This window comes from Pongo abelii, chromosome 5 (genome assembly GCF_028885655.2).
Source record: "Pongo abelii isolate AG06213 chromosome 5, NHGRI_mPonAbe1-v2.0_pri, whole genome shotgun sequence".
Classification (NCBI taxonomy): Eukaryota; Metazoa; Chordata; class Mammalia; order Primates; family Hominidae; genus Pongo; species Pongo abelii.
Window position 1 is genome coordinate 151,076,479 of NC_071990.2, and position 27,191 is coordinate 151,103,669.

At 40.0% G+C, this 27,191-nt stretch overlaps 1 protein-coding gene and 1 pseudogene across 2 annotated transcripts in view; both read right to left on the reverse strand.

The window, feature by feature from the left end:
• Nucleotides 1-3,477: 3,477 nt before the first annotated feature.
• Nucleotides 3,478-4,359, reverse strand: LOC100462352 (thyroid transcription factor 1-associated protein 26-like; annotated as a pseudogene).
• Nucleotides 4,360-16,816: 12,457 nt separating this feature from the next.
• PPIL4 (peptidylprolyl isomerase like 4) overlaps nucleotides 16,817-27,191 on the reverse strand; it is a 42,153-nt gene continuing 31,778 nt past the window's right edge. For both annotated transcript variants that reach the window (XM_024249100.3, XM_054558289.2), the window contains 2 exons: nucleotides 24,215-24,362; nucleotides 16,817-17,796 (listed from right to left, as the gene is read on the reverse strand). In XM_024249100.3, the coding sequence (XP_024104868.1) occupies nucleotides 17,545-17,796; nucleotides 24,215-24,362 (400 nt within the window). In that variant the 3' untranslated portion in view covers nucleotides 16,817-17,544. The remainder of the gene's footprint in view (nucleotides 17,797-24,214; nucleotides 24,363-27,191) is intronic.

A 27,191-nucleotide genomic window follows, 5' to 3' on the forward strand; every position in this document is an offset into this window, starting at 1 on the left:
ACAGCTAAAATGATTTTGCTGCCATGACTCTGAGAAGCTGGAAGAATGAAATCGTTGTTGAGGCTATTTATTGCACACTTGAGCAAAAAGTAAGGCCTTCCAGGGGTAACAACAAGTTTAGGTACAGCATCAAAAACTAGGCTCTGCCTCTGAGAGATGTAAGAGATGTAAGAGAAGGTGATGGTGGCCAGGTGCGGTGGCTCACGCCTGTAATCCCAGCACTTTGGGAGACTGAGGCAGGTGGATCATGAGGTCAGGAGTTCAAGACCAGCCTGACCAACATAGTGAAACCCCATCTCTACTAAAAATACAACAATTAGCCAGGCATGGTGGTGTGTGCCTGTAGTCCCAGCTACTCAGGAGGCTGAAGCAGGAGAATCACTTGAACCCGAGAGGCAGAGGTTGTAGTGAGCCAAGATTGTGCCACTGCACTCCAGCCTGGGCAACAGAGTGAGACTCCATCTCAAAAAAAAAAAAAGAGAGAGAAGGCCACGGCTTTCCTCTTGCTGTGTCAGTGGGGCCAATGTCCACACATCTCTGGACACTATTAGAGCACTGAGAAGACAGTAGGGCAGTGAGCCTCACACACTTTCTCCTTCTGCCCTGTTTAAAATTGGCATTGGATCTGCCCCAAAGCTATTTCTGCCCATTCTGGCCCTTGCGGTGAGACTGAGGTCTGTGCTTTCAGGAAGCAGTCCAGAGATGCTGAGACAGTGGATGGCAGACGTGTGGGTACGGACCGTCACCGCAGAGGAAGACACAGATGCCCAGAGAGATAACATTTGTCCTGGAGACTGGAAGCCCATCCATGGGTCCAAGTGGGGACCCCCTGGCTTGCCTGCCCCCTTCTATCTACAGCATCAGTGAACACCATGAATATCATGGGTTGTGTAACTTGTTTTTCCAGTGAGCTAAAAGAGAGTATATATAGCTATTTGCAGTGGTGACATGGACACGCATGCATTGGGCCCCACTAGAAACTGCTCAGCTGCTCTCCAATGACTCGTTCACCAGCAGCATGGGAGGGGTCCCCATTTCTCCATATCCTGCCAACATCTGAGATTGAGACAATCTCAGTGCTTTCTGCTAATCTGACGTGTGAGAAATGGTATATCATGGTTATTTTAACTCTCATTTCCTTGGTTACTAGTGAACTTAAGGATCTTTTTATACGTTTCTTGGCATTGCAGTTTTCCTTTTTCACCCTTCCATTGCCCATTTTCCTATTCTATAGACTTTTTTCTTTTTATTTGTATTAATGTTTATATATTTATTTTGTTTGTTTGTCTTGAGATAGGGTCTTTGTTGCTCAGGCTGGAGTGTACTGGCATAATCATAGCTCACTGCAGCCTTGAACTCCTGGGCTCAAGCCATACTCCCAGCCAAGTAGCTGAGACTACAAGGGCGTACCACCACACTCAGCTAATGTTTTAAATTTTTGCAGAACCATCGTCTTGCCCAGGCTGGTGTCAAACTCCTGGGCTCAAGTGATCCCCCTGCCTCGGCCTCCCAAAGTGCTGGGATTACAGGCATGAGCCACAATGCCCACCCCAAGTTTTATTTTTTACATTCAGGTCTTTAATCATGACCTGGAATTTATTTTGATAAATGGTATGAGAAATAATCTAAGCTCTTTTTTATTGTTTCTTTTTTCTTTTCTTGCATATCTTGGTAGGGAAAGAATCTAAGCTTATAATGGAAGGGAGTTTGGTGTCACGAACTTGAAGCCAGAGTGCTCTGCTACTTATTAACTGTGTAACTTTGAGCAAATTATCTAACCTCTGTACTTGAGTTTCCTAATATGTAAAATGGGAATAAATAATCTTATCTACCTCATAAAGATACTGTGAGAATTACAGGAATTAGTGTCTATGAAGTACTTAGAAGAGTGCCTGGTATATAGAGACCCATTTTTCTGGAAGCTATAGTTCTCTTACAAAAAGCCCCCAGGGAACTATGAGATGGCCTATACTAACATGCTACCCATTGCTAGGAAGAGAGACTGAATGAAAAGACACGAGCACTATGGGAAACAGGTAGAGGAACCTTGGGTTGAAGGCAAAGAATGAGTGACGATTGCATGTTAAAATGAAGTACCTACTCCTGGGCTAATGATGTGGGATTATAAGTGGTCACATTTGAATGCCTGCAACATTCTATGTTTAGAAATGTGGCCTCCAAGGCTCAGCTCAGTATCTGTTCAACATGTTTGCTAACCTCTAGCCAAAGTGCTGGGTAGCTTTTCTTGAGCTCTGCAAACACCTTACACCCTATAGTGGGTTAAATCGTGCCCCCAAAAAGATATGTTCAAGTCCTAACCTCTAATTTCTGTGAATGTGACTTTATTCGGAAATAGAGTCTTTACAGATACAATTAAGTTAAGAAGTGTTCATACTGGATGAGAGTGAGCCCTAAATCCAATGAACCAATGATGGGTGTCTTTTTTTTTTTTTTAAGATGAAGTCTTTGGGGCGGTCACAGCACCATATGTTGGCCATTAATTTGGGGCGTACACACATCCTGAGGAAAGCACTTGTCCCCAAGGCTGGAATGTGATGGTGCGATCTTGGCTCACTGCAACCTCCACCTCCCGGGTTCAAGCGATTCTCCTGCCTCAGCCTCCAGAGTAGCTGGGATTACAGGCACCTGCCACCAAGCCCAGCTAATTTTTTTGTATTTTTAGTAGAGAAGGGGTTTCTCCATGTTGGCCAGGCTGGTCTCGATCTCCTGACCTCAGGTGATCCACCTGCCTCGGCCTCCCAAAGTGCCGGGATTACAGGCATGAGCCACTGTGCCCAGCCGGGGTGTCTTTTTAAAAGAAAGGACTGAGAAATTTGGAGAGAGACACAGAGGAGATGCAGGGAAGAAGGCAATGTGAAGACAGAGGCAGAGATGAGGATGATGCAGCTATAAGCCAGCGAATGCCATGAGAAGCTAGGAAGAGGCAAGGAAGGATTCTCTTCTAGAGCCTTCAGAGCAAGCATGGCTCTGATGACAGCTTGATTCAGACTTCTAGCCTGCAGAACTGTGAGATAATAGATTTTGTTTTGTTTTGTTTAAAACAGAATCTCATTCTGCCACCCAGGCTGAAGTACAGTGGTACAATTAGCTCACTGTAACCTCAAACTCCTGAGCTCAAGCAATCCTCCTGCCTCAGCCTCCTGAGTAGCTAGGACTACACGCAGGCACCACCACACCTGGCTAATTTCTTAATTTTTGTAGACATGGGGTCTTCTTTTTTTTCTATTTTTAAAAAATTTTATTTCATTTAAAAATTTTAAATTTTAAATAAATAAAAATTAAATTTTTTTATTTCATTTAAAAAAATTTTATCTCATATGGTACAAAAGTATTACATGCTTGGGCCTGTCTTGCAAATAGGAGGTTCTTTCAGTTCTTCAGGCCAACCTTCAAAGGCAAATATTTCCTTCAAAGGCAAATAAACAAGAAACATATGTAGAACATATTTAGAAATTTTTTTACCATAATAAAAATATGTGAACATCTTATATTTAGCATAGCTTAGCAATCCAGTTTATGTCAACAAATTTAGTTCATTGCTGGGAGGCACTTGTCACAGAAGAACCTAATAGGCAGCAGGTATTTTAACCTGTGGGAACAAAATGTTTAACTTAACTTTTTTCTTGTATTTTTTGAAGAAGGTACTCTATTTGTACCTTCAAGTTTGGTTGGCCCTTTTTAGTCTTTTTGTTCAATATTTTAAACACTTCCATTTTCTTCTTTTTGTACTGCCTTTGGGCTTCTCTCTCCTGTTTTCTCCTCTCAAATTCTTGTTTCTTAGCAGCACGTTTAGCTTGTACCTGTTCATATTCTTCTTGTGCTTTTTGATTTGATGTTTTCTTTTTATTTTTCTTTGGAATTGTAAAGGAGTTTACTGTTTTACTACATTGTTCTTCTGGCTGAGGCTGGTCAAAGCTACACTGATCTTCAAATAAAGCCTGGTCAATGCTACACTGTTCTTCAAGCAAAGGCTGGTGAACTTGTTCTGACAAAGGATGGTCAACTTTTTCTGGTTGCTTCCTAAGTCTTTCCTCTATCTGAAAATAGAGATGTTTCAGATTATCTGGGTATCGATCTGTGAATTGAGATTCCAGTGACGTTTGAGCCTTCTTTTCCTTCCATAGCAATTTCTTGTAACTTTGCTGTATTCTCAGTTTTCTTCGAAAAGCAAAGCCTTGTCCCTCATGAACGCTCCCCACGAAGGCTTGCGGGCGGGTGGTTAGGCCGCCATGTCTTCTGTTTCACATTCTTATTCCTGTACCCGAACGTGGAAACCCCTTCACCACGCACCTCAAAACCACCAGGCCGCCACTTCGCTGCCCGCCTCACCGGCGCCATTGCAGCCGACTAACTGCGTCATTGACATGGGGTTTTCTTTTTTTTTTTTTTTTTTGAGACGGAGTCTCCCTGTCGCCCAGGCTGGAGTGCAGTGGCGCGATCTCGACTCACTGCAAGCTCCGCCTCCCGGGTTCACGCCATTCTCCTGCCTCAGCCTCCCGAGTAGCTGGGACTACAAGTGCCCTCCACCTCGCCCGGCTAATTTTTTGTATTTTTAGTAGAGACAGGGTTTCACTGTTAGCCAGGATGGTCTCGATCTCCTGACCTCGTGATCCGCCCGCCTCGGCCTCCCAAAGTGCTGGGATTACAGGCGTGAGCCACCACGCCCGGCCAACATGGGGTTTTCTTATGTTACTCAGGCTGGTCTTGAACTCCTGGCCTCAAGCAATCCTCCCACCTTGGTCTCCCAAAGTGCTGGGATTATAGGTGTGAGCCACGATGCCCAACCTTGTTTTAAGTCACCTTGCTTGTGGTAGTTTGTTGTGACGGTCCTAGGAAACTAATACACCCTTCAAGCCCACAAACACTTTTCCTCAGAGTTCTTAGTTGTGATAACCATTTACTCACAGCTAAGCACATTCTCGCTGTCCAATGAGAAGACAGTGAAAGAGCTATGGAGTGAAGCCTTGAGCCTGGAGGATGGGTTGGCAGGCCATGGGGCAGCTGTCTGCATGTGATGCAGTGTTGCCTGTGCCTGCCCGTACTGGGGTTGTGCAGTGAGAGGGACATCTAGGACAGACCTAAACCTAAAAATTAAGCATGTATCATGGTCATGCCTGTCGTGTTATTCCCTATAAGCGTATGCCAGGGGAAAAGACCATGAGTGTGTGTTTTTTGTGTGTTCTCAGAAAGTGAGTAGTAGAAAATGATCAATACAACAATGAAACATCACTTATCACGAAGTTAAAAGTGTGCACTGCCACCTGCTGAGATTGCAGTGTTTTCAAGGCTACTTTCTTGCTCTATGTGAGGCACTCTCTCCTGCATGCCAAACATGCCATGAATCCAACAAAGAGCCTGTGCCCAAGATGCTTCCAGGTCAGCCCTCAGCTACACATCCCACAAATGCAGCAGGGGCCACGGTCGACCATGTGGGCTCCATTCTGATCCTGCTTACACCCTATCAGGTTTACTAAAACCACATCCATCCCTGGTCATGCTGAAGACACTGGTATTATTTCTGTGATGCCCAATGAGTGATTATGTAACAAAGACTGTAGGACTTTAACGTTGTTGTTGTTGCGCCTATTCTACGTTCTAGCACTGCACCAACTTGGATATCAAATGCAGAAGAGATATCAAAGCCCTCAGCGTCTGCATCATCTCCTCTGGGAAGCCTGCTTGATGTACGTCTGCATTTGGGGTGATGTGTGGAATCGATATTGAATGAAATCGTATTCAATGCCATGTGAGGACTGTGGTGCCAACCCATGGTAAAGGTCCTACATACAACGCCCAGAGTAACTTTTCTCAACTATCCCAGTGCCACTTTCTTCCTTATTTTCTGGGGCCTGGCAAAGCAAATCCAAGCTTCTCAGTTTTGCATTTGGGACTCTCCCTTTCCCAATTTCCTCTTCCCTCCTGACACTCATTGCCTTCCCAGCCTCGGCTGTAGTCAGACACCACCCTGCTCTCCCTCTGCACCTGGCTTGTTACCACCTTCATATGCCTTTGTTCCTGACTCAGGTTTCCCCAGCTCTCTCCACCAAACCAAGCAAACAAAACTTTTCTCTTTTTCAGGAGCCAGAGGTCACTGGTCTTGTTCTAGATTCACAGCAACAAAGAAGCATTACCTAACTTCTCTTTTTACACAAACTCTCTTGCTAGAATGATACTGTATTTGCAACCTTTACGTGTGTCCAGCTTCCTAGTACTCTACTCATTTAAGTAAATAACAGCAATACAACTTTTTTTTTTGAGACTGAGTCTCGCTCTGTTGCCCAGGCTGGAGTGCAATGACACGATCTCAGCTCACTGCAGCCTCCGCCTCCTGGGTTCAAGTGATTCTCCTGCCTTAGCCTCCCAAATAGCTGGGATAACAGGTGTGCACCACCACACCTGGCTAATTTTTGTAGTAGAGACGGGTTTTCACCATGTTGGCCAGGCTCATCTCAAACCCCTGACCTCAAGTGATCCACTTGAGGTGGATCAGTGCCTCAGCCTCCCAGAGTGCTGAGATTACAAGCATGAGCCACCGTGCCCAGCCAATACAACTTTTTAATTGCCCATAAAAACATCACTCAAAAACCCTGCTCATCTGCCCATTCAATGAACAAGGAATAGCAGAGGAGGCGAAAACATAAAATTGTTAACTCTTGACAGTGCCCCTAGCAAAATCAAGCCTAACTAGTAGTCGAGTGTGGGTAAAATAGGGTCAGAATATAGATTTTCCCATTAGCAGAAGAGTAATTAAAATGACTTGCTTTAAAAAGAGTTCTGGGCGGGGTGTGGTGGCTCATGCCTATAATCCCAGCACTTTGGGAGGCTGAGGCTCTTAGATCACTTGAGGTCAGGAGTTCAAGACCAGCCTGGCTAACATGGTGAAACCCCATCTCTACTAAAAATAACAAAAATTAGCAGGGCATGATGGCAGGTGCCTGTAATCCAAGCTACTTGGGAGGCTGAAGCAGGAGAATCACTTGAACCTGGGAGGTGGAGGTTGTGGTGAGCCAAGATCGTACCATTGCACTCCAGCCTGGGTGACAAGAGCAAGACTCCGTCTTGAAAAAAAAAAAAAAAAAAGGAGTTTTGAAAATGAAGGGGATCTCCACGATCTGTCATTTAATAACAGGAAGCCCAGGGTTCTCTCAAATTTCCCATCAAAACATGGTTTCATAGCAACAGCCACTGAAAGGTAAGGTTCCTGTGATTTCGATTTTACTAGCTATTATGCATTCTTTGTGACTCAGTCGAGACGGGTAAGAAATGTCAAACTTAAGATTAAATGTTTTTATGATGAATGGAAAACCAAGATGAAATATATTTTTCAGTAACTAAAAAGCAACCAATTTATTAAAAGACACTTGTAAAAGTATGATTGCTGAGTGTATTTAAAGTTTCTTTTATTTAGCCTTTAATAGTTCTGATCAAAATCTTTGAAAATTCAACTGGTAAGAAAGATTAAGCTGAAAACTTACAGTGAAGTTATAATAACTGAGAAATTTTAGGTTCCAAATAGTTTTGGGTTTGTTTTGTTTTGTTTTGTTTTTTTGTTTTTGAGATGCAGTTCCACTCGTCACCCAGGCTGGAGTGCAATGGCACGATCTCGGCTCACTGCAACCTCCGCCTCCTGGGTTCAAGCAATTCTCCTGCCTCAGCCACCCGAGTAGCTGGGATTACAGGCCCCTGCCACCACACCCAGCTAATTTTTGTGTTTTTAGTAGGGACAGGGGTTCACCATGTTGGCCAGGTTGGTTTTGAATTCCTGACCTCAGGTGATCCGCCTGCCTCAGCCTCCGAAAATGCTGGGATCACAGATAAGCCACCACACCCAGCCCCAAACAGCTTTTTAACTTAAAAAAATCTGACTACCAACAGCTCACTCAATCTTTTTTCCAGGGTAGGGGTTGCGGGGACAGGTTAGCAAAAGCCAGTAGAATATGTAAATGGAGACTGGTTTTAAGAGTTCACCTAAAACCTAGAGAAGCAAAACAGAAGAAATAGGAAACATGGCCACTTTACCGTAGATTAGTAGTAGTATCATGAAGCCAAGACTGTGCTGTATCTAATCAAGGATACGTGATGAACACTATGTTTCTGTACACACATCTTTGTTAAAACCAGTTTCTCATACCTAATTGCAGCATTTGCAATTGAGAGTTTTGCCTTGCAATGATAGGTTCAAACATTTTTACTTCTTTGGTTTTTCCCACTGGATCTACTGAATCAAGCTTCAGGTGTGAGGAGGTTATTTCCTCTCACTGCTCCATCACCTGCAACCAACATTTCTCCCTTGCGCATTCATTCTTTCAGACTACATTTTAGAATCTTCTGTATGAACAGTATGTATTTTTCTATATTCAGAGTGATAGTTTCTTACGTATTTAAAATGTTTTCTATTGATGGCTAAGAATTATGTACAATAGCAGGGAGACAAACTGCCCTTAGCCATATGGTGAACTAGATATTCTGAATTGTAACTGCCCCCTCCCACCTCCTCCATACAACATCCACATGCCGGATAAATTACAGCAATCATACTTTATTTATTTATTTAGAGATGGAGTTTCACTCTTGTTGCCCAGGCTGAAGTGCAATGGTGTGATCTCGGCTCACTGCAACCTCCACCTCCCGGGTTCAAGGAATTCTTCTGCCTCAGCCTCCCGAGTAGCTGGGATTGCAGGCATGCACCACCATGCCCAGCTAATTTTTTGTATTTTTAGTAGAGACAGGGTTTCGCCATATTGGCCAGGCTGGTCTTGAACTCCTGATCTCAGGTGACCCGCCCGCCTCGGCCTCCCAAAGTGCTGGGATTACAGGCGTGAGCCACCACACCCGGCCAGCAATCATACTTTTACATGCATTGATGAGACTGCAAGACAGGGAAATTCCTCATGACTCACAAATATATTAACAAAATGGTAAACAGGCCACTAGCCAGGATGCCTCTGCCTACACAGCTGGGGACTAAGGACTTCAGCTCACAGTGATGAGGGATATTTATAAAGACAAGGCTTTGGACCCAAAAGAGAATTGGGAAGCTGAGCCTAAGATCTTCACATGAAGCCAGGAGACTATAATAGAAGAGGTCACTTAAAGCAAGTTTGTCAGAGAAAGACTGGGCTAGGAAAAAAACCACTAAGGCTGGGCACGGTGGCTCACATCTGTAATTCCAACACTTTGGGAGGCCAAGGCAGGCGGATCACAAGGTCAGGAGTTTGAGACCAGCCTGGCCAATATGGTGAAACCCCGTCTCTAATAAAAATACAAAAATTAGCCAGGCGTGGTGGCAGGCACCTGTAGTCCCAGCTACTCAGGAGGCTGAGGCAGGAGAATCGCTTGAACCTGGGAGGTGGAGGCAGAGGTTGCAATGAGTTGAGATCGCACCACTACACTCCAGCCTGGGTGACAGAGCGAGACTCCATCTCAAAAAAACAAAAAACAAGAAAACAACACCTGCGTTTTACCCAGTTCTGCAATGATGGGGGTATAGATGGGAGATCTTAATGCTAGATACGTTTTCCCTGATATTTTGTCAACTTTCATCAAGGTCTAGGGTTCAAAAATACATTATGCTTGCACGTGGAAATTCCAAGCCAGAAATGAAAGTGGCCCCAAGTGATTGCATCACCTGGAGACTGAAAGGTAAATATGCATCCTCTCTGGAGAAAAGCATCTTCATTTTAGGTACCTTAGGAGTCCCAAAGTATGTCCTCCCAATTTAAGGGGAAAAAAAAATCTGAAACACACAAGGAAATAAGCCAGTGTGCACAAGGGTCAGCAGGAAAATTTTTTAATTCTTAAGAAATTAAGATACTGGAATTATCACAAATACAATATAATTATGTAAATAAAACAGAGTGGAAATAAATGAGCAAAGAAAAACAGAAAATTAAAAATAACCAGGCAAATTCAAGAAAGAATCAAACAGAACTCCAAAAAAAAAATTACTGAAATTAAAAATTCAGTGGATGGGTTAAATAGGAGACTGGGCTTATGTGAAAAAGAATGGGTGACCTGGAATACAGACCTGAAACAATTATTCAGAATGCACTATCTGGAAAATACGAGTTAAGATACAAAGAACAAGATGAGAAAGCCTTACATAAAACTGACTAAGATTACAAAAGGAAATAATAGATAGAATGTGGAGAGAGACTATTTGAAGAGAAAATGGCAGAGAAGTTTCCAGAATAATAAAAAACATGAAGCCATCAGACACAGGATATAACAAGATAAAGGAAATCCCTATCTAGACACATTATAGTGGAATATTCTAGAATACCGAAGACAAAGGAAAACCTTAAAAGTAGCCAGAGACCTTTTTCAACAAATAGTCCCAGTACAAGTGGATGTTCATAAGCCAAAAAAAAAAAAAAAAAAAAAATCTCAAAATGGATCACAGGCTTAAATGTAAAACTAGAGAATTTTTTTTAAAAAATTAAAAGTATGAGAAAAATTTCAGAAGCTAGTGCTTGGCAGAGTTCTTACTTTTGACACCAAAAGCACAATCCATAAAAGGAAAAACTGATAAACTGCAGAAAAATTAAAATCTTGTACTCTACAAAACTCTATTAAGAAGATTAAAAGACAGGCCATACATTGGAGGCTAGGCATAGTGGCTCATACCTATAATCCCAGCATTTTGGGAGGCCAAAGCGGGAGAACTCTAGAGACCAGGAGTTTGAGACCAGCCTGGGCAACATAGGGACCTCGTTTTCGCTAATAAAAAAAAAAAAAAAATTAGCTGGGTGTGGTGGCAGGCACCTGTAGTCCCAGCTATTAAGAGGCTGAGGTGGGAGGATTGCTTGAGCCCTGGAGGTTGAGGCTGCAGTGAACTGTGATCTCACCACTGTACTCCAGCCTGAGTGACAGAGCGAGACTGTCTTAAAAAAGAAAAAAAAAAGAAAGACAAGCTATACACTGGGAGGAAACAGCTGCAAGCAACATATCTGACAAAGAACTAGTATGTAGAATACATAAAGAACTCTCAAAACTCAAAAATAAAAAAACACTAAAAATCCAATTAGATATAAAGTAACATTTCACCTATCAGGATATGCAGATGGCAAAATGAGCACATGAAAAGATACTCAACAACATTACCAATTAAAGAAATAAAAATTAAAACCAGAATAAGTTATATATCACTATATACCTACCAGAATGCCTAAAATAAAACACAGAGACACAACTAAATGTTGTTGAGACTGCGAATGAAGTGGATCGCCCATATGTTCTTGGTGGGAATGTAAAGCAGTCTGACTCACCCTGGAAAACAGTTCAGCAGTTTCTTTAAATATGCAATTATCATATGACCTAACAACTGCACTACTGGGCAGTTATCCAGAAGAAATGAAGACTGTGTTCACAAAGAAACTAACAGCAGCTTTACTCATTATGGTCCCAAACTGTAAGCAACCCAGATGTCCTTCAATGGGTGAATGGTTAAGCAAACTACAGTATATTCATACCATGAAATACTACTCAACAATAAAAGCGAACTATTGGCCAGGCACAGCGGCTCACACCTGTAATCCTAGCACTTTGGGAGGCTGAGGCGGGTGGATCACCTGAGGTCAGTTCGAGACTAGCCTGGCCGACATGGCGAAACCCCGTCTCTACTAAAAATACAAAAATTAGCTGGGCATAGTGGTGCGCGCCTGTAATCCCAGCTACTAGGGAGGCTGAGGCAGAATTGCTTGAACCCAGGAGGCAGAAGTTGCAGTGAGCTGAGATGGCGCCACTGCACTCCAGCCTGGGCAACGAGACTCCATCCCAAATAAATAAATAAATAAAACAAAATAAAATAAAAGTGAACTATTGATACAGCAACAACCTGGAAGAATCTCTGAAGAATAAGGCTGACTGGGGTGAAACAAACCCAATCCCAAAAAGGGGTTTGGTTTATAATCCTGTAAGACACAATCTCGAACACCTTAATCCTGAATGGTGAAATCTCAAAAGATCAAAATGCCTAATCTAAAATTCATAATGTCTAAAATCCCAAAAATCACAATCAGAGGATACTGGCATCATGATAGGTAGAACTACAACTTTCTCATTGTCTTTATTTGGAAATTAAGTACGGTTTAAGGAGGTATGTATGGGTGCTGAGTTGATAAGAGGTGTTCTTTGGGACTTAATTTTAGGTGTCAAGTTGATTGGATTAAGGAACACTTAGAAACTTATTAGTGTTTTGAGTGTGTCTGTGCAAGTGTTTCCAGAGATTAGCATCTGAGTGAAGCCAGTGGAAGACACTGGTTTTTCTTAAAGTATTTCAAATGACTGCAGTTATAAAGCCGAGCATACACAATTACCAACCATACGGCTATGGGCTGATACATTTCCCTTTTTGACCTATTTCTTTATAAATACCACTCATCTGTTCATAACTGTCATACCCATGTGACTGTCATTAGTAGAGCTGAGAACTGCTTATGCTTGCAAAAATATGTATGTTATTGTTGCCTATTTTATTGTGTAAAGTGGCCCGTGTTTGTATTTCTCAAATCCTCTGTTAAAAATGTAAATAATCAGCCGGGTGCGGTGGCTCACGCCTGTAATCCCAGCACTTTGGGAGCCCCAGGCAGGCAGATCACGAGGTCAGGAGATCGAGATCATCCTGGCTAACACAGTGAAACCCCATCTCTACTAAAAATACAAAAAAAATTAGCTGGGCATGGTGGGGGGTGCCTGTAGTCCCAGCTACTCGGGAGGCTGAGGCAGGAGAATGGCGTGAACCTGGGAGGCAGAGCTTGCAGTGAGCCAAGATCGTGCCACTGCACTCCAGCCTGGGTGACAGAGCAAGACTCCATCTCAAAAAAAAAAAAAAAAAAAAGTTAATAACCTGAAGTCAGGGGTTTGAGACCAGCCTGGCCAACATGGTGAAACCCCATCTCTACTAAAAATACAAAAATTAGCCGGGTGTGGTGGCACACACCTGTAGTCCCAGCTACTTGGGAGGCTGAGGCAGGAGAATCACTCGAACCTGGGAGGTAGAGGTTGCAGTGAGCCGAGACCATGCCACTGCACTACAGCCTGGGCAACAGAGTAAGACTCCATCTCAAAACAAACAAACAAACAAAATGTAAATAAATATCTTTTAAAGGTTTTTAAAATTCTTCTTTCGAGAATTACATATTTGGGATTATGATTATCAGGGTTTCAACCTTCATGATCGTGGCATTTGGGATTATGTATTTCCAGATTATGAGTGGCTCCCCAAAAGGCTACATAATACAGAATTCCACTTATATAAAATCCTTGAAATGACATAATTATAGGAATGGAGAACATATCAGTGGTTGACAGAGGTGAAGGAGAAAACAGAAGTGGCAGGGAAGTAGATGTGGCTATTAAAAGGACAGCAAGAGGGGTCCTTGTAGTGATGGAAATTTTCTGTATCTCCACTGTGTCCATGTCAGCATCTAGGTTGCGATACTATACTAGAATCTTACAAGATGGTATCACTGGGAGAAACTAGGCAAAGGGTACACAGGTTCTCTCTGTATTATTTCTTATGATTGCATGCCAATCTACAACTGATTTCAAAATTGAAAGTTTAATTAACCACAGCAAAAAAGCAATCAGAAAGAAAAGTCACATTATATCCAAAAGAATGACATTTGGAATGACAAAAGATTTCTCCCCAGTAGTAACAAAAGTAAAAAGACAGTAGACTAATTCTTCAGAGTACTGGGGAAAAAAAAACACACCTCAACTTAGAATTATGTACATATAAAATCAACTTTATAGAATGAATTGAAAATATTTTTGATAAATGTAAACTAAGAGTTTGCCATCAACAGATGTCACTGGAGGAACATCAAAGGATGTGCTTCAGAAAGAAGGAAAATTATCCTAGGTGAAAGGTCTAACATGTGAGAATAATAATGAATAAACAAACACTTCTAACATATAAAGTAAATCTAAACCAACAATTATCTGTACAAAAACAGTAATAATCACAAGGTCTAATTTTTTTTCTAACAGATGGTGTCTCACTATGTTGCCCAGGCTGGAGTACAGAGGCTAGTTACAGGCACAATCGCAGTGCACTGCAGCCTCTAACTCCTGGCCTCAAGGGATCCTCCGGCCTCAGCCATTCAGCAGCCAGAACTACAGGTGTGCACCACTGAGTCCAGCTCAAGGTCTAATTTTAAGGTTAAAAATCACAAGCTATAACTAAAATACTGAATGATTGTAACATGAAAGTTGCAAGAGGGGTGACTTAGAGAGTTCCAAGACTCTCAATTAGAGAGGAAGATAAAAATATAACATTATACTTTTTAAGTACGGATGTAATATTCCAAGGTAATTCCCCCAAAACAGAGGGGGCAGAGGGGTGAGGGTGGAATTAAAAAACATTTTTGATTCCAAAAGAAAAAAAAAAGAGTGGAAGAAAAAAACATAAAAAGCACAAAATAAGGTGGTAAGGAATAAATGCAAATACATCAGTACACATAAAAATGCACTAACCAGTTAAAGTTCAGATTAGATTTAAAAATAATTGGCCGGGTGCAGTGGCTCATGCCTGTAATCCCAGCACTTTGGGAGGCTGAGTTGGGCAGATCAGAAGGTCAGGAGTTCCAGACCAGCCTGGCCAATATGGTGAAAACCCTGTTACTAAAAAAAAAAAAAAATTAGCCGGGCCTGGTGACAAGCACCTGTAGTCCCATCTACTCAGGAGGCTAAGGCAGTAGAATCGCTTGAACCCGGGAGGTGGAGGTTGCAGTAAGCTGAGATCGCGCCACTGTACTCCAGCCTGGGCGACAGAGTGAGACTCCGTCTCAAAATAATAATAATAATCATCATCATCATCTAGCTATGTGCTGTTTATGAGACACACTAAAACATAAGGACATTCATCAACAAAGCAAAAGGACAGTAAAAATCTACTAGCTAAACTATGCACAATGCTATCAAAAAATAAAAACTTCAATGAAAACAAATTCCCAGAAAAATGTAATTAAAATGACTAACATTAAAGAAATAGAAAGGCTAATAATTCTATAATTTTTGAAACCTAATCGTTAAGAAATTTTCTCACAAAAAAATGCAAAGTTCAGACAATTTTATAGGCAAGCTCTATCCAGCTTTTAAGGAACAGATTAATTTAAATCTTTTTCTTTTCTTCCAAGAGAACAGACAGAGGGAAGGAAAGAGAGACAGCACTCCTTAACTTATTCTTAGTATCCACAATCTATTAAGTATAAAAAGACAACAATCTACTATATAAATGGGCAAAGACATGAAACAAGCTTTTCACAGACAGCAATCAGGAATGAATAATAAACATGGGAAAAGATGCTCAGCCTCATTAACATTTAGGAAATACAAAGTTAACTTCCACTCTAGTCAAAATGGAGTAGCAGAGGCACGATTTACCTTCTCCACCTTAAACTAAAACCTATATAAAATGTATACAAGGAAGTTTTTCAGATGTTAGACAAAAGCCAGTGCAGGACAGTGACTCCTGAGAGATGGAAAACAAAGAAAGCCCTATAATTGCGCAAGCTTCTACATGGGGTTTCTAGGTTGTGGCACTAAGGCTAGGGAAGGGAACCTCCCTGGGTAGAGAATTTAGGGGAGCCAAGGTAAGATTTGCAGGGCAGAATATTGGGTTTCCCTTAAGTCTTCAGCTAAACATCAAGCAGTGTATGCATGTGAGGTAAGGAACAGGAGATACAACTGGAAGCTCAATAGGGCTCAGAATAGTTCATGTTCCCAACAGACAGAATGCAGAAACCATGTAACCAGGAAGATTATTCAGAACGGTATTACTTTCATAGTGGGTCAAATTAGCCCTAAACTAAAGGCTGTCCCAGTCCTGTCTTATTAAGCTTAAAAGCAAGCTATAAAATGATCGGATTGTTTCCAAGTAACTTTATTTCCCCAAACAGAGTTCAAGATACTTAAAAGAACTCCAGCACCCAATGTTAAAAACAGAAATTACCAGGCATGTAATGAAGGAAGTTACAATCCAATATGGGCAGGGTGGGAGTTGGGGTAGGGTGGGAATCAATCAATAGAAACAGACCAGAAATGATGCAGATGACAGAATGGGCAAGTACATTGAAACAGCTATTATCAATACACTCCAGATGTTAAAAAAAAAAAAAAAAAAAAAAATAGAGGAAGGCATGAGCATGTGAAGGAGACACATGGGAGATAAAGACCCAGATAGAACTTCTAAAGACTAAAAATATGTCGGAGGTGAAAAATACCTGGATACGATTAAAAGGAAATTAGATACCTTAGACGGAAAGATTAATAAACAGTGAGGACACAGCACTGGAAACTACCCAACATGAAACACAGAGAGAAAAAGGCTTTTAAAAAAGCTGAACAGAATCAGCACACTGGGAGACAATTTTGAGGGGCCTAACGTACATCCAAGTCATCAGAGCCCCAGGAGAAGCATGAGAGGAGCAGAGAGACAAAAAATATAATAGAAGAAAAAATGCCCCCCAATTTCCAAATTCTACGAAAACCATAAACCCACAGGTAAAATAGCTGCAGCAGCAGAAACGTGAAAAAAAAAACTACAGCAAGCACATCATAATCAAACTTCTTACAACCAGTGATAGAAAACCTTAAAAGCAGCCAGGAAAAAAATGACATCTTACACATGGAAGAACAGAGATAACAGTAATCTTGCTGGAAATCACAGGTAGATACCACTTAACATCCACTAGGTTGGCAAATTTTTAAGTCTGAACTTAACAAGTGTTGGAGATGCTATGAAACAAAGGTAACTCACAGTGCCAAGAGAGGTATAAACTAGTACAGCCACTTCAGAACACAAATTTGGCATTATTTTATCAATATATCAAGCAATATAATTCCTAGATACAATGTTCACAGCAGCATTGTTTCAACAACAGCAAAAACAAAAATAAATAAACAAAACTCAAATGTCCATCAAGAGAAGAATGAATAAGTTGTGGTATATTTATATAATACTATATAGCAATAAAAATGAAAGTCACAGAAGTAAACATTTTGCCATTTATATAAAATTCAGAAACATACAAAATTAACATTTCACTTACAGATACATACGTATGTTGTAAAACTATAATAGGCAAATGACAAACACAAAATTCCAAATAATTATTTGAGAGGGAGGGCCTTAGGGAACTTCTAAAATGTCGACAACATTCTGTATCTTAAGCTGGCTGATGAGTACACAGATATTTACATTTATTATCCCTTTATATATACGTTTATGTATTTTTGTAGTATGAAATACTTCATTAAAAAAAGAGTGAAAATGTAAGACTTCAAAAATGAAGACTACCATTTATGTATAACAATAAAATTAGTGTAAAAAAGTATACAAAGAAAATGTTCAATCTTTATCTTTCCGTGCTCTATATAATCAGTATTAATCTAAAGACCATAATCCTAGTATGAAAAAAATAATAAGCTTTGAAACAAAATCTAAGCATCTGCTTTCCTGGCACTTTTAAGTTAGACAAGAGTAAATACGTTAGCCTCTCAATTCTGCCTCTTCATCTTTCATCTGTACTTAGACTTTTCTTTATCTTTGGATTTCTTTGGACTTCTGCTTTGGTCTCTCTTTTTACTCCTTTCTCTTTCATAAAGATCTGTTTGGTATTTTGATTTGTGACTATTACTATAATGGCCATCCCTCTCTCGAGATCGGCTACGACTTCGGTTCTGAGTTCGGTCTCTCTTTTCACTCTTTTGTTTCTCCCAACAGCTTTCTTCTTCTTCATAGTGACCAAACCCCATTTCTCTATAGATATCCTGTCAAAGGAAGGGAGAATTACAAGTGAATCAGTAAAATAATCATTTTGTGGGCATTTTCAATTAATAAAACTTAGAAAAGTCTACCATTAGAAGGCTGTTATAACAGCTTAAATGTGAACACTACCACTAATGTCAAGAATCTTGTAAATTACAAAGCAATAAAATAATTCAGAAAAAGGTTTAACAATGTCACTGATTCGTATCTACTATTTGGCTGAAATGAAGGATCAGATTCAAAAATATGGAACTGAAATAGCTCAACTGAAATCAGAACATGTCTTTACAGCAATCTGCAATATCAAAAATTCTGATTATGTACAGTCTTATTCCCAGCTCCCCACCCTTCACTCCCCCAAAACGTGGTCCCATTATTGATCTGCAGTGAAACTACTAAAATTCCCACAAGAATCCTATAAGAAGATATCATTGAAATAACTTAGCAGGAAGAGATCTTAGATAAGTCAATAAGTCTTAAATAAGAAAATGGAGGCTGGGTGCAGTGGCTCACGTCTGTAATCCCAGCACTTTGGGAGGTTGAGGGGGATGGATCACCTGAGGTCAGGAGTTCAAGACCAGCCTGACCAACATGGAGAAACTCTACTAAAAATACAAAATTAGCCAGGTGTGGGGATGCATGCCTGTAATCCCAGCTACTTGGGAGGCTGAGGCAGGAGAATTGCTTGAACCTGGGAGGCAGAGGTTGTGGTGAGCCAAGATTGCCCCACTACACTCCAGCCTGGGCAACAAGAGTGAAACTCTATCTCAAAAAAAGAAAATGGATAATGTATACTTGGGTCTGAGCAATTAATTTTTAAAGTGTTTTATTTTATAACAGCTCCTCTCTAGATGTTCAAATACATCTTCCATGTTTAGAAACACAGAAGCTAGAGAGGAGAATTTTTTTTGAGACAAGGGCTTGCTGTCTCCCAGGCAGGAATGCAGTGGCATGATCATGGCTCACTGTAGCTTCAACCTCCCAGGCTCAACCGATCCTTCCCACCTCAGCCTCCCAAGTAGCTGAGACCACAGGCATGTGCCATCACACCTGGCTAATTTTTGTATTTTTTTTGTAGAGACGGGGTTTCGCCATGTTGCCCAGGGTGGTCTCAAACTCCTGGGTTCAAGTGATCCCCTCCCACCTCGGCCTCCCAAAGTACTAGGATTACAGGCATGAGCCACCTCACTCAGCTGACCAGGCTTATGTTAAAATTATTATATTTCTTTAAAATTAGTTTTTAAACACTGGTAGAATCCTTTGCCCCAAAGATAATAAAATTGCTACATTTAATTCTACTCTTAGACCAGAGCCAATGCTCTTTCAAGGATACTTTGTAAAATTTAACTTTCTTAAGACTGCCCAAAGGAAAGGAAAATTCTAACGACTAAACTCCCAAGGGTCTCAACTCTATCACCAGATACTACTGTAGCAGACATAAATGTCAAGGCTTAAAATTCAGAGTGATGAATACCCATGGTTAAGGACTGGGTTTTAAGCAAATTATTAGTTATTCCATATACTGTCTAGATACTGTACACCTTGAGTTTGACAGTGTGTGAAAACAGATGTAACATGATTGTTATAGTAATAATCACAGTATGGAATACAATATTATAAACTGATTTGTGATCTTCCACACAATTCCAATAGTTCTTGTCATATTATAAGAGTCCCTGAGGTAGAAAAAATGAGTAGGCATTTTGGTTTAGCCCTTCACCATCAATTTTCTAGTAAAATATGACATTCCGAGATAAAAGAATTTTTGTGATTCCTATAACATATACAAAATAGAAATATTCATATACGATTATATCTGTACATCTTGTACTTATTTCTGTATTGGTTGAGACAAACTTTCAAAATGCCGAGACTGCTGGCTGATGTATAAATTTATAAACTCCTCAGTACGTTATTATACAAATGAGCACTTAAGTGCTTTGAGTATTTAAAATAAAAGAGATAAAAGATTATGTAGCACTTCATTCTTTTAAAAATTTGAGGAAGCTGAATATTTGAATTGGACTGAAACTTTAAAATCACTCCTACTTGGGAGTAGTTTTCAAACCTACACAAGCTTTGAAGTCAGGTAGATCTGGGTTCAAATAGTCTTTGACATTTAGGAGATGTGTCGAACAAGTACTCTTAAGGTTAGAATAATTAGAGAAGGTTTCATGGAGAAGTTAGGATTTCAGATGAGCCTCAAAGGGTAAGTGAGCTTGGGTCTGAACTGGCTGCAAGAAGGCTAATAAAAGTAGTGTAAGTGAAAACTGAAAAGCAAGGAAAAATGAGCCCTGTATGTATGAAGGGGAAAAGTTAAAGTGGCTGAATGAAGCCATGTAAGAGCAGATCCTCTAAGTACATGCTAACACAGTGCTAAGAGCTTTAGGAGTGCAATATCCTCATTCTAGAAATAGGGAAACTGAGACTCAAGAGATCTGCACAGGTTGGAGATAATTTAACTTGACATCCAAAATGAAAAAGTGGGGAGTGGTATAGAATAATGGGGAAAAAATGCAACACCTGACTGAACCAAATAAATGTTAAAATTCTAGCTCTCCCACTATAAAGGCCTAAGGGCCTGTGGGATCAGTATCTTCATATCTAAAGTGAGATAAATGAATTAGATAAGCTCTAGGTCCTTTCCAGTATGAATTTTTAAAAGTTATATTATTTATACATTTAAAACATAAGACAAGATGATTAAACTACCATGTGGCAAAAAAAGAAAGGAAAAAACGAAGAACACAAAATGGCCAATTTAAAGCAATTAACCTAGCAAATGACTTGAAATAAGCAATCAAAAAAAGTCTAATCTAATTAAAAGCTATCCTTGCTCAGGTCTCTGGGACTAAATCAAAGATCTGGTTAAATCTTAGTCACCAAGATAACATTAAATCACTAAAATGACAGCAAAAGTACAGTCAAGAATACAAACATTATGAAAACCCTGGTGGAAAACGGACAACCAGCATGAATACTTCTCAGCAAGGCAACCCCCAGCTGAATACTCATTTCCTGTAACCCCAGTAAAACCCAAACCTCAACAACACAAAAACCATCTCTGGAATTAAGACATGAGGTGGAAAATTAAACACGTTTTCGAATTGATTAGTAAGGCTAGCTACTCAATAAAAAACAAAGAATTTGAAGAAATAAGTTAAAATACTCTTGAGAAACCAGACTCACCAAGCAAAACACTGACAAACAGGAAAATATGAACTATAGCTGAAATTTGTCTAGTACTGAAAATTCTCTTTAATGAATTTTTAAAAATAAAAAACAATCAAAATAATAAAAAATCGGGGGGCCATTAAAATCTTAAATACTGATGCTGAGTTTTATTAGAAAGCAGAGAAAATTAATGTACCTATATCATTAAATCAAAGTACAAAACTTTTTTAAAATTTAATATACTTTAAGGGGAGAAGTTAGGAGATCATTATTCAGAATTTAATAATTTTATAGTTAATATTGCCTTAAAATTTAAACTTAAAATTGCCTTAAAATCTTTTAAAAAATACTAATAGCATTCCCCCAAAATCTTGATGCTTTTACTCCATGCAAAATGAGAAGGATATTTGCTACTGTAAGGTTTCAGGTAATCAAACAGCAGAATCAGAAAGACTCACACAAAAAAACCACAACCAGTCTGAATTTTTTTAGACCTCTGATTATCTCAAACACACCAATGTTTATTTATCTCAGGCTTAAATTCATTGACGGTTCCATGTACAAGCGCAGAATGAAAAGCTGGAGCTAAAAGCAGCACATGGAGGGGGAAAGAATTCAGAGTTTTTAGTGGAAAACATGCTAAACATTCATAGGAATGTGATACAGCCACCAGTAAAGAAGACTGATGTGACCTTAGACTAAAGTAATAGAGTACAGACATTTAAGAAGGAGGAGATGTGTTCCTATTAGATCACACTGGAATATTATACTATGGGACAAATTTTATTAAAATAACATTAGAGTTTAGGAGATGAAACTGATGAGAATAAACCCCAGGTAAGAAGACGAGCAAGAGTAGTTAGGAGTCCAACTATGAAACTAAACTGTGGTTCCACTACTTACTAGCTGTGTAAAACTATGGGCAAGTAACAATTTTTTGTTCTCACTTTGTTGTGTGAAAAGGGGATAAAAGAACCCACCTTACATTGTAAGGACCAAAAAAATGGTTAACTACTACTACTTTTTTCTTTTATTTAAAATTTTTATAGAGACAGTGCCTCCTATGTTGCCCAGGCTGGTCTTGAATTCTGGAATCAAGCGATTCTCCTGCCTCAGCTTCCCAACATGCTGGGATTACAAGCATGAGCCACTGCACCTGGCCTACTACTACTTTTATTACCACCACTGATTCATGTGAGAAATATTTGCAGGAACCAACAAAAGTATGGCCTAAAAATGGGATGAGGCATGAATGATGGCAATCTTTAAACAGCTAAAGGGCTATAGAAAGAAGAAATTCTGTCTCTGTTGGATTATAGCAAAGAGCTAAGCACATATATCAAATATTTACTTGCTAAATTTTTTTAAATCAATAACCCATAAAACACATAAAATAGTTACCCACAGAGGGAAGAAGGAAAAGGGGAGGGAACAAGAACGGAAGCTAGGTTCTCTAAATGTACCATTTTGTAGATTTCACTTTGGAAACAGTTTTTAAAACTACAAAACAAAAAATTGTTAAAGCAACCCTTAAACATTAAAAAAAAAAAAAAGAAAAAAAGAAAAGAAACAGGGCTGGGCGTCGTGGCTCACGCCTATAATCCCAGCACTTTGGGAGGCTGAGGCGGGCAGATCACGAGGTCAGGAGTTTGAGACCAGCCTGGCCAACTTGGTGAAACTCCATCTCTACTAAAAATACAAAAATTAGCCAGGCATGGTGGCAGGTGCCTGTAATCCCAGCTAGTCGGGAGGCTGAGGCAGGAGAATCGCTTGAACCCAGGAGGCAGAGGTTGCAGTGAGCCGAGATTGCGCCACTGCACTCCAGCCTGGGCAACAAGAGCAAAACTCCGTCTCAAAAAAAAAAAAAAGAAACACTTTAACTGAAATATGAATCTAGTTAATGTCATAACCACAGACAAAAACTATTCCAAGTAACTCTAAAACTAGTAATTTGCTTTAACAGTTTTAAAAAAAAAAAAGTAGTAACAATAATAGCCAGTGTAGAAAATGTTTGCACACGCATTTTTTTCACTGAATCTTAACAAAATGCCTGTGAAGTATTTCTCGCTTTTCACAGAGGATGAAACTGTGGCTCAGAAAGTTAAAGAACTTGTCAAGGTCACTTTGATGGCCAGCAGTATAGAAATGTAAACCTAGCTCTCCTGACAGCAAATCCTTGACTCTGCCTATCATACTACATTTCTCTATTTCTGCATCTTTGCTTGACATTCTCACCATCTTTTAAGTTCCCTCCCTTCTCACCTCAGCCCACTGAAATCCTTCTCATCCACCAGGGCCCAGAATAAATGTCTCTATGTGGTAAAACAAAAGCAAGGAGCTCTGATGTAAAAAAAAAAAAAAAAAAAAATTGTTTTTTGGAGATGTGGTCTGGCTCTGTCGTCCAGGCTGGAGCACAGTGGCACGATCTGGGCTCACTGCAACCTCAACCTCCTTTGCTCAAGCGATCCTCCCAATTAGCTGAGACCATAGGGGCACACCACCATGCCTGGTCAATTTTGTGTGTGTGTGTGTGTGTGTGTATTTTTTGTCGAGATGGGGGTTTCACCACGTTGCCCAGGCTGGTCTCGAACTCTTAAGCTCAAGTGATCTACCTGCCTCGGCCTCCCAAAGTGCTAGGATTACAGGCATGAGCCACCGTACCCAGCCTGTAAATTGTTTTTTATTTAACTAAGAACCAAAGCATAGGTTGGAAATAATCACTTTTCTTCACAATAAATTTTCTTTGGGGAATTTTTTTTTTTTTTTTACATGTGCTGTTCAGGAGAGCTTTTAGCATGCTAAAGTTAATTATCAGTGCTGTTTTTCTTATATACAATATGGCAGGATATAAATGTTTTATAGGACATAAAATCTCAAGAGCCCTTAAGTGCTACACATAACACTTGGTGATATATTAAGCAGATAAATGACAAAATCTTTTTCAGCACAACCACACTTGTTTCTGATGGGAATAAAGGAGTATCCACAGGTATGGAAATCACTCTTGCTTCACAGTGTGGAAGTATTTGATACATTAAGTTATGTCAAAAACGATCTTTTATCATTTGTGATAAATATTTTTGAAAATTAAAATCCAATACCCCAGTACAACCATTCTGCTTCTTAGGAACAAACCCATCTCTGCTTAGAACTATCACTTACCTCCTAAATTATATCAGTAAGACATCATTTACAGAGGGATAAAATATTTATTTCTCCACATCTAAGTCTGGACATTTGAGGTACCTGATTAGTATTTTTGATTGGCATGTAGTCCTCATCTTCTTTCTCTTCAGAGCAGTGACGGGTTTTCTTCTTGTGTTTTTTACTTGTGTGTGAGTGACTTGATTTTGAGTCTTCAGCCTGCTCATCTAATATAAGATCGTATTTTGTACTGCAGTAGTTAGTTAAGGATAAATGTGATAAATAATACTGATAAGACATCAAAACTTAAGATCTGGTAAAGAAAGGAGGTCATAAGGCTAAATGTAACTAAAGCAAAAAGCATCTCAAAAGAATAGAGTACATTTCTAAAACAAAACATTTTCTTTCATTATATAGTCAGGAGAAATGGAAAGAATCCTAATCCTAAACAATCTTAAAATAAAGACTAGTAGGCAAAAAAATTAGGAGGAAAAAATAAACATATTTGTCAATAATTTAAAAAATTTAAATTTAGAAAATGAGGGACATCTTTAACTAGAAAAAATTATTATAAATTCCAATGCCCAGAAAAGCTATATAAGATAACAGGTATATTTGTATGTCTCTTCTTTTAGTTCAATCCCACAAGAGGAAATTCAGCAATGCCTATCGAGTTATCATGTTTAAATTCTTTTTTTTATTATTATTATTTTTGAGACGGAGTCTTGCCCTGTTGCCCGAGCTGGAGTGCAATGGCGCAATCTCAGCTCACTGCAACCTCCGCTTCTCAGGTTCAAGCAATTCTCCTGCCTCAGCCTCCCGAGTAGCTGGGACTACAGGCACGCACCACCACGCCCGGCTAATTTTTTTTGTCTTTAGTAGAAACGGGGCTTCCCCATGTTGGCCAGGCTGGTCTCAAACACCTGACCTCGTGATCCGCCTGCCTTGGCTTCCCAAAGTGCTGGGATTACAGGCGTGAGCCACCACACCTGCCCATCATGTTTAAATTCTAATAAGAATTTATGAATACAGTTAAATGAACAAAAATATACATAAAAGCTAGGCGTGGTGGCTCACACCTGTAATCCCAGCACTTTGGGAAGCCAAGGCGGGTGACTCACTCGAGGCCAGGAGTTCGAGACCAGCCTGGCCAACATGGTGAAACCCCATCTCTACTAAAAATACAAAAATTAGCCGGGCATGGTGGCGCAACCTATAACCCCAGCTACTCGGGAGACTGAGGCAGGAAAATCATTTGAACCCAGAAGATAGAGACTTTCGTTAGCCAAGGTTGCACTACTACACTCCAGCCTGGGTGACAGAGTGGGACTCAGTCTTCAAAAAAAAAATACATATATATACATGTATATATATATACACACACGTGTATATATATATGCATGATAGTATTACTTTTAGTAGCAAAGTGGGAACAACAAAATATCTAGTAATAAAGACATACTTAAATGCATTATAGTACTTCAGCAAGATATAATATTATAAACGAAGTTATCAACAATGATAAATACTACAGAAAAAACCCTAGAAAGGTATTTATGAAAATTAACATGAAAAAAGCTTAAAGCAAAAACTACATATACTATACGATTATAACTTTACATAAGACAAGGCTTGAAAGAAACAAAGAGAAATAAAAAGTATCATGTGTCTAGGTGATGAAGCTATGAGTGAATCTTTTTAAATTTCATCTAAACGTGTTAAAAATGTTTTAATGTTTTAATTCAGAGATAAGTATTTTCTTAAATATACTATAATAGAATAAGATAAAATATAAAAGAGTTACAATTTCTGCTGAAAATAATCTCAACCTCAAAAGTGGATTTTGAGGAAGACTGACATGGGCTGGAATGGTGGTTTTCCAAAGAAAGCTTATGAGGAAGCCCAACAGGCAGAGCTATGCTAATTACATGTGGGACCACAGTAAACGCAGACACACTTCCCTCAGGACTAGAGGCTCGTGTCTGCTTCACAAAGCCACAACTCAACACTTTCCGCAGGAATGTCTCACTTCTACATAAGATCAAATGAAAGACACTGTCCCTCCTAGCTTCCCGTGAGATGGCTAAAGAGGGTTAGTCAGCTGGTACCATTCGGTTATGACTCCATTATCTCCAACTTCCCTCTTTTTACTATGCTATGCTGTTTCCGGGGCATCTTCTGGATCTTGCCTTTTCCAGATACACGTTCCATAGCTCCTGCCTATGATTTCATCCTAATGTGTGCTCTGCACATGCTGCTCCCTCTGTCCAAATTCTTCAGAGCAGTGTTTTTCTTTTCTTTTTTTTTTTCCTGAGACTCAGTCTTGCTCTGTTGCCCAGGCTGGAGTGCAATGGCCCGATCTTGGCTCACTGCAACCTCCCCATCCAGGGTTCAAGCAATTCTCCTGCCTCAGCCTCCCAAGTAGCTGTGATTACAAGTGCACACCACCACACCCAGCTAATTTTTGTATTTTTAGTCGAGACAGGGTTTTGCCATATTGGCAGGCTGGTCTCAAACTCCTGACCTCAAGTGATCCACCCGCCTCGGTCTCCCAAAGTGCTGGGATTACAGGCATGAGCCACTGCACCTGGCTCAGAGCAGTGTTTTTCAAACTGATGACTATAATCCATCAATGGGGTACAAAATCTATTTAGTGGGCCACAACAGCATTTTAAAAAAAATACAGAAATACAGTAAATGCCACCTAAAAAAAATTTTATTTTGGTTCAAGTGTGTGTGTGTGTGTGTGTGTGTGTGTGTGTGAATGCTTGTACTGTGACTGTATTGGGTTAAGATAAAAACTGTATTTTTTTAATTTTTTTTTTTTTGAGACGGAGTTTCACTCTTGTTGCCCAGGCTGGAGTACAATGGTGTGATCTTGGCTCACCACAACCTCTGCCTCCCGGGTTCAAGCAATTCTCCTGCCTCAGCCTCCCAAGTAGCTGGGATTACAGGCATCCGCCACCACGCCAGGCTAATTTTTTGTATTTTTAGTAGAGACGGAGTTTCTGCATGTTGGCCAGGCTGGTCTTGAACTCCCGAGCTCAGGTGATCTGCCCGCCTCAGCCTCCCAAAGTGC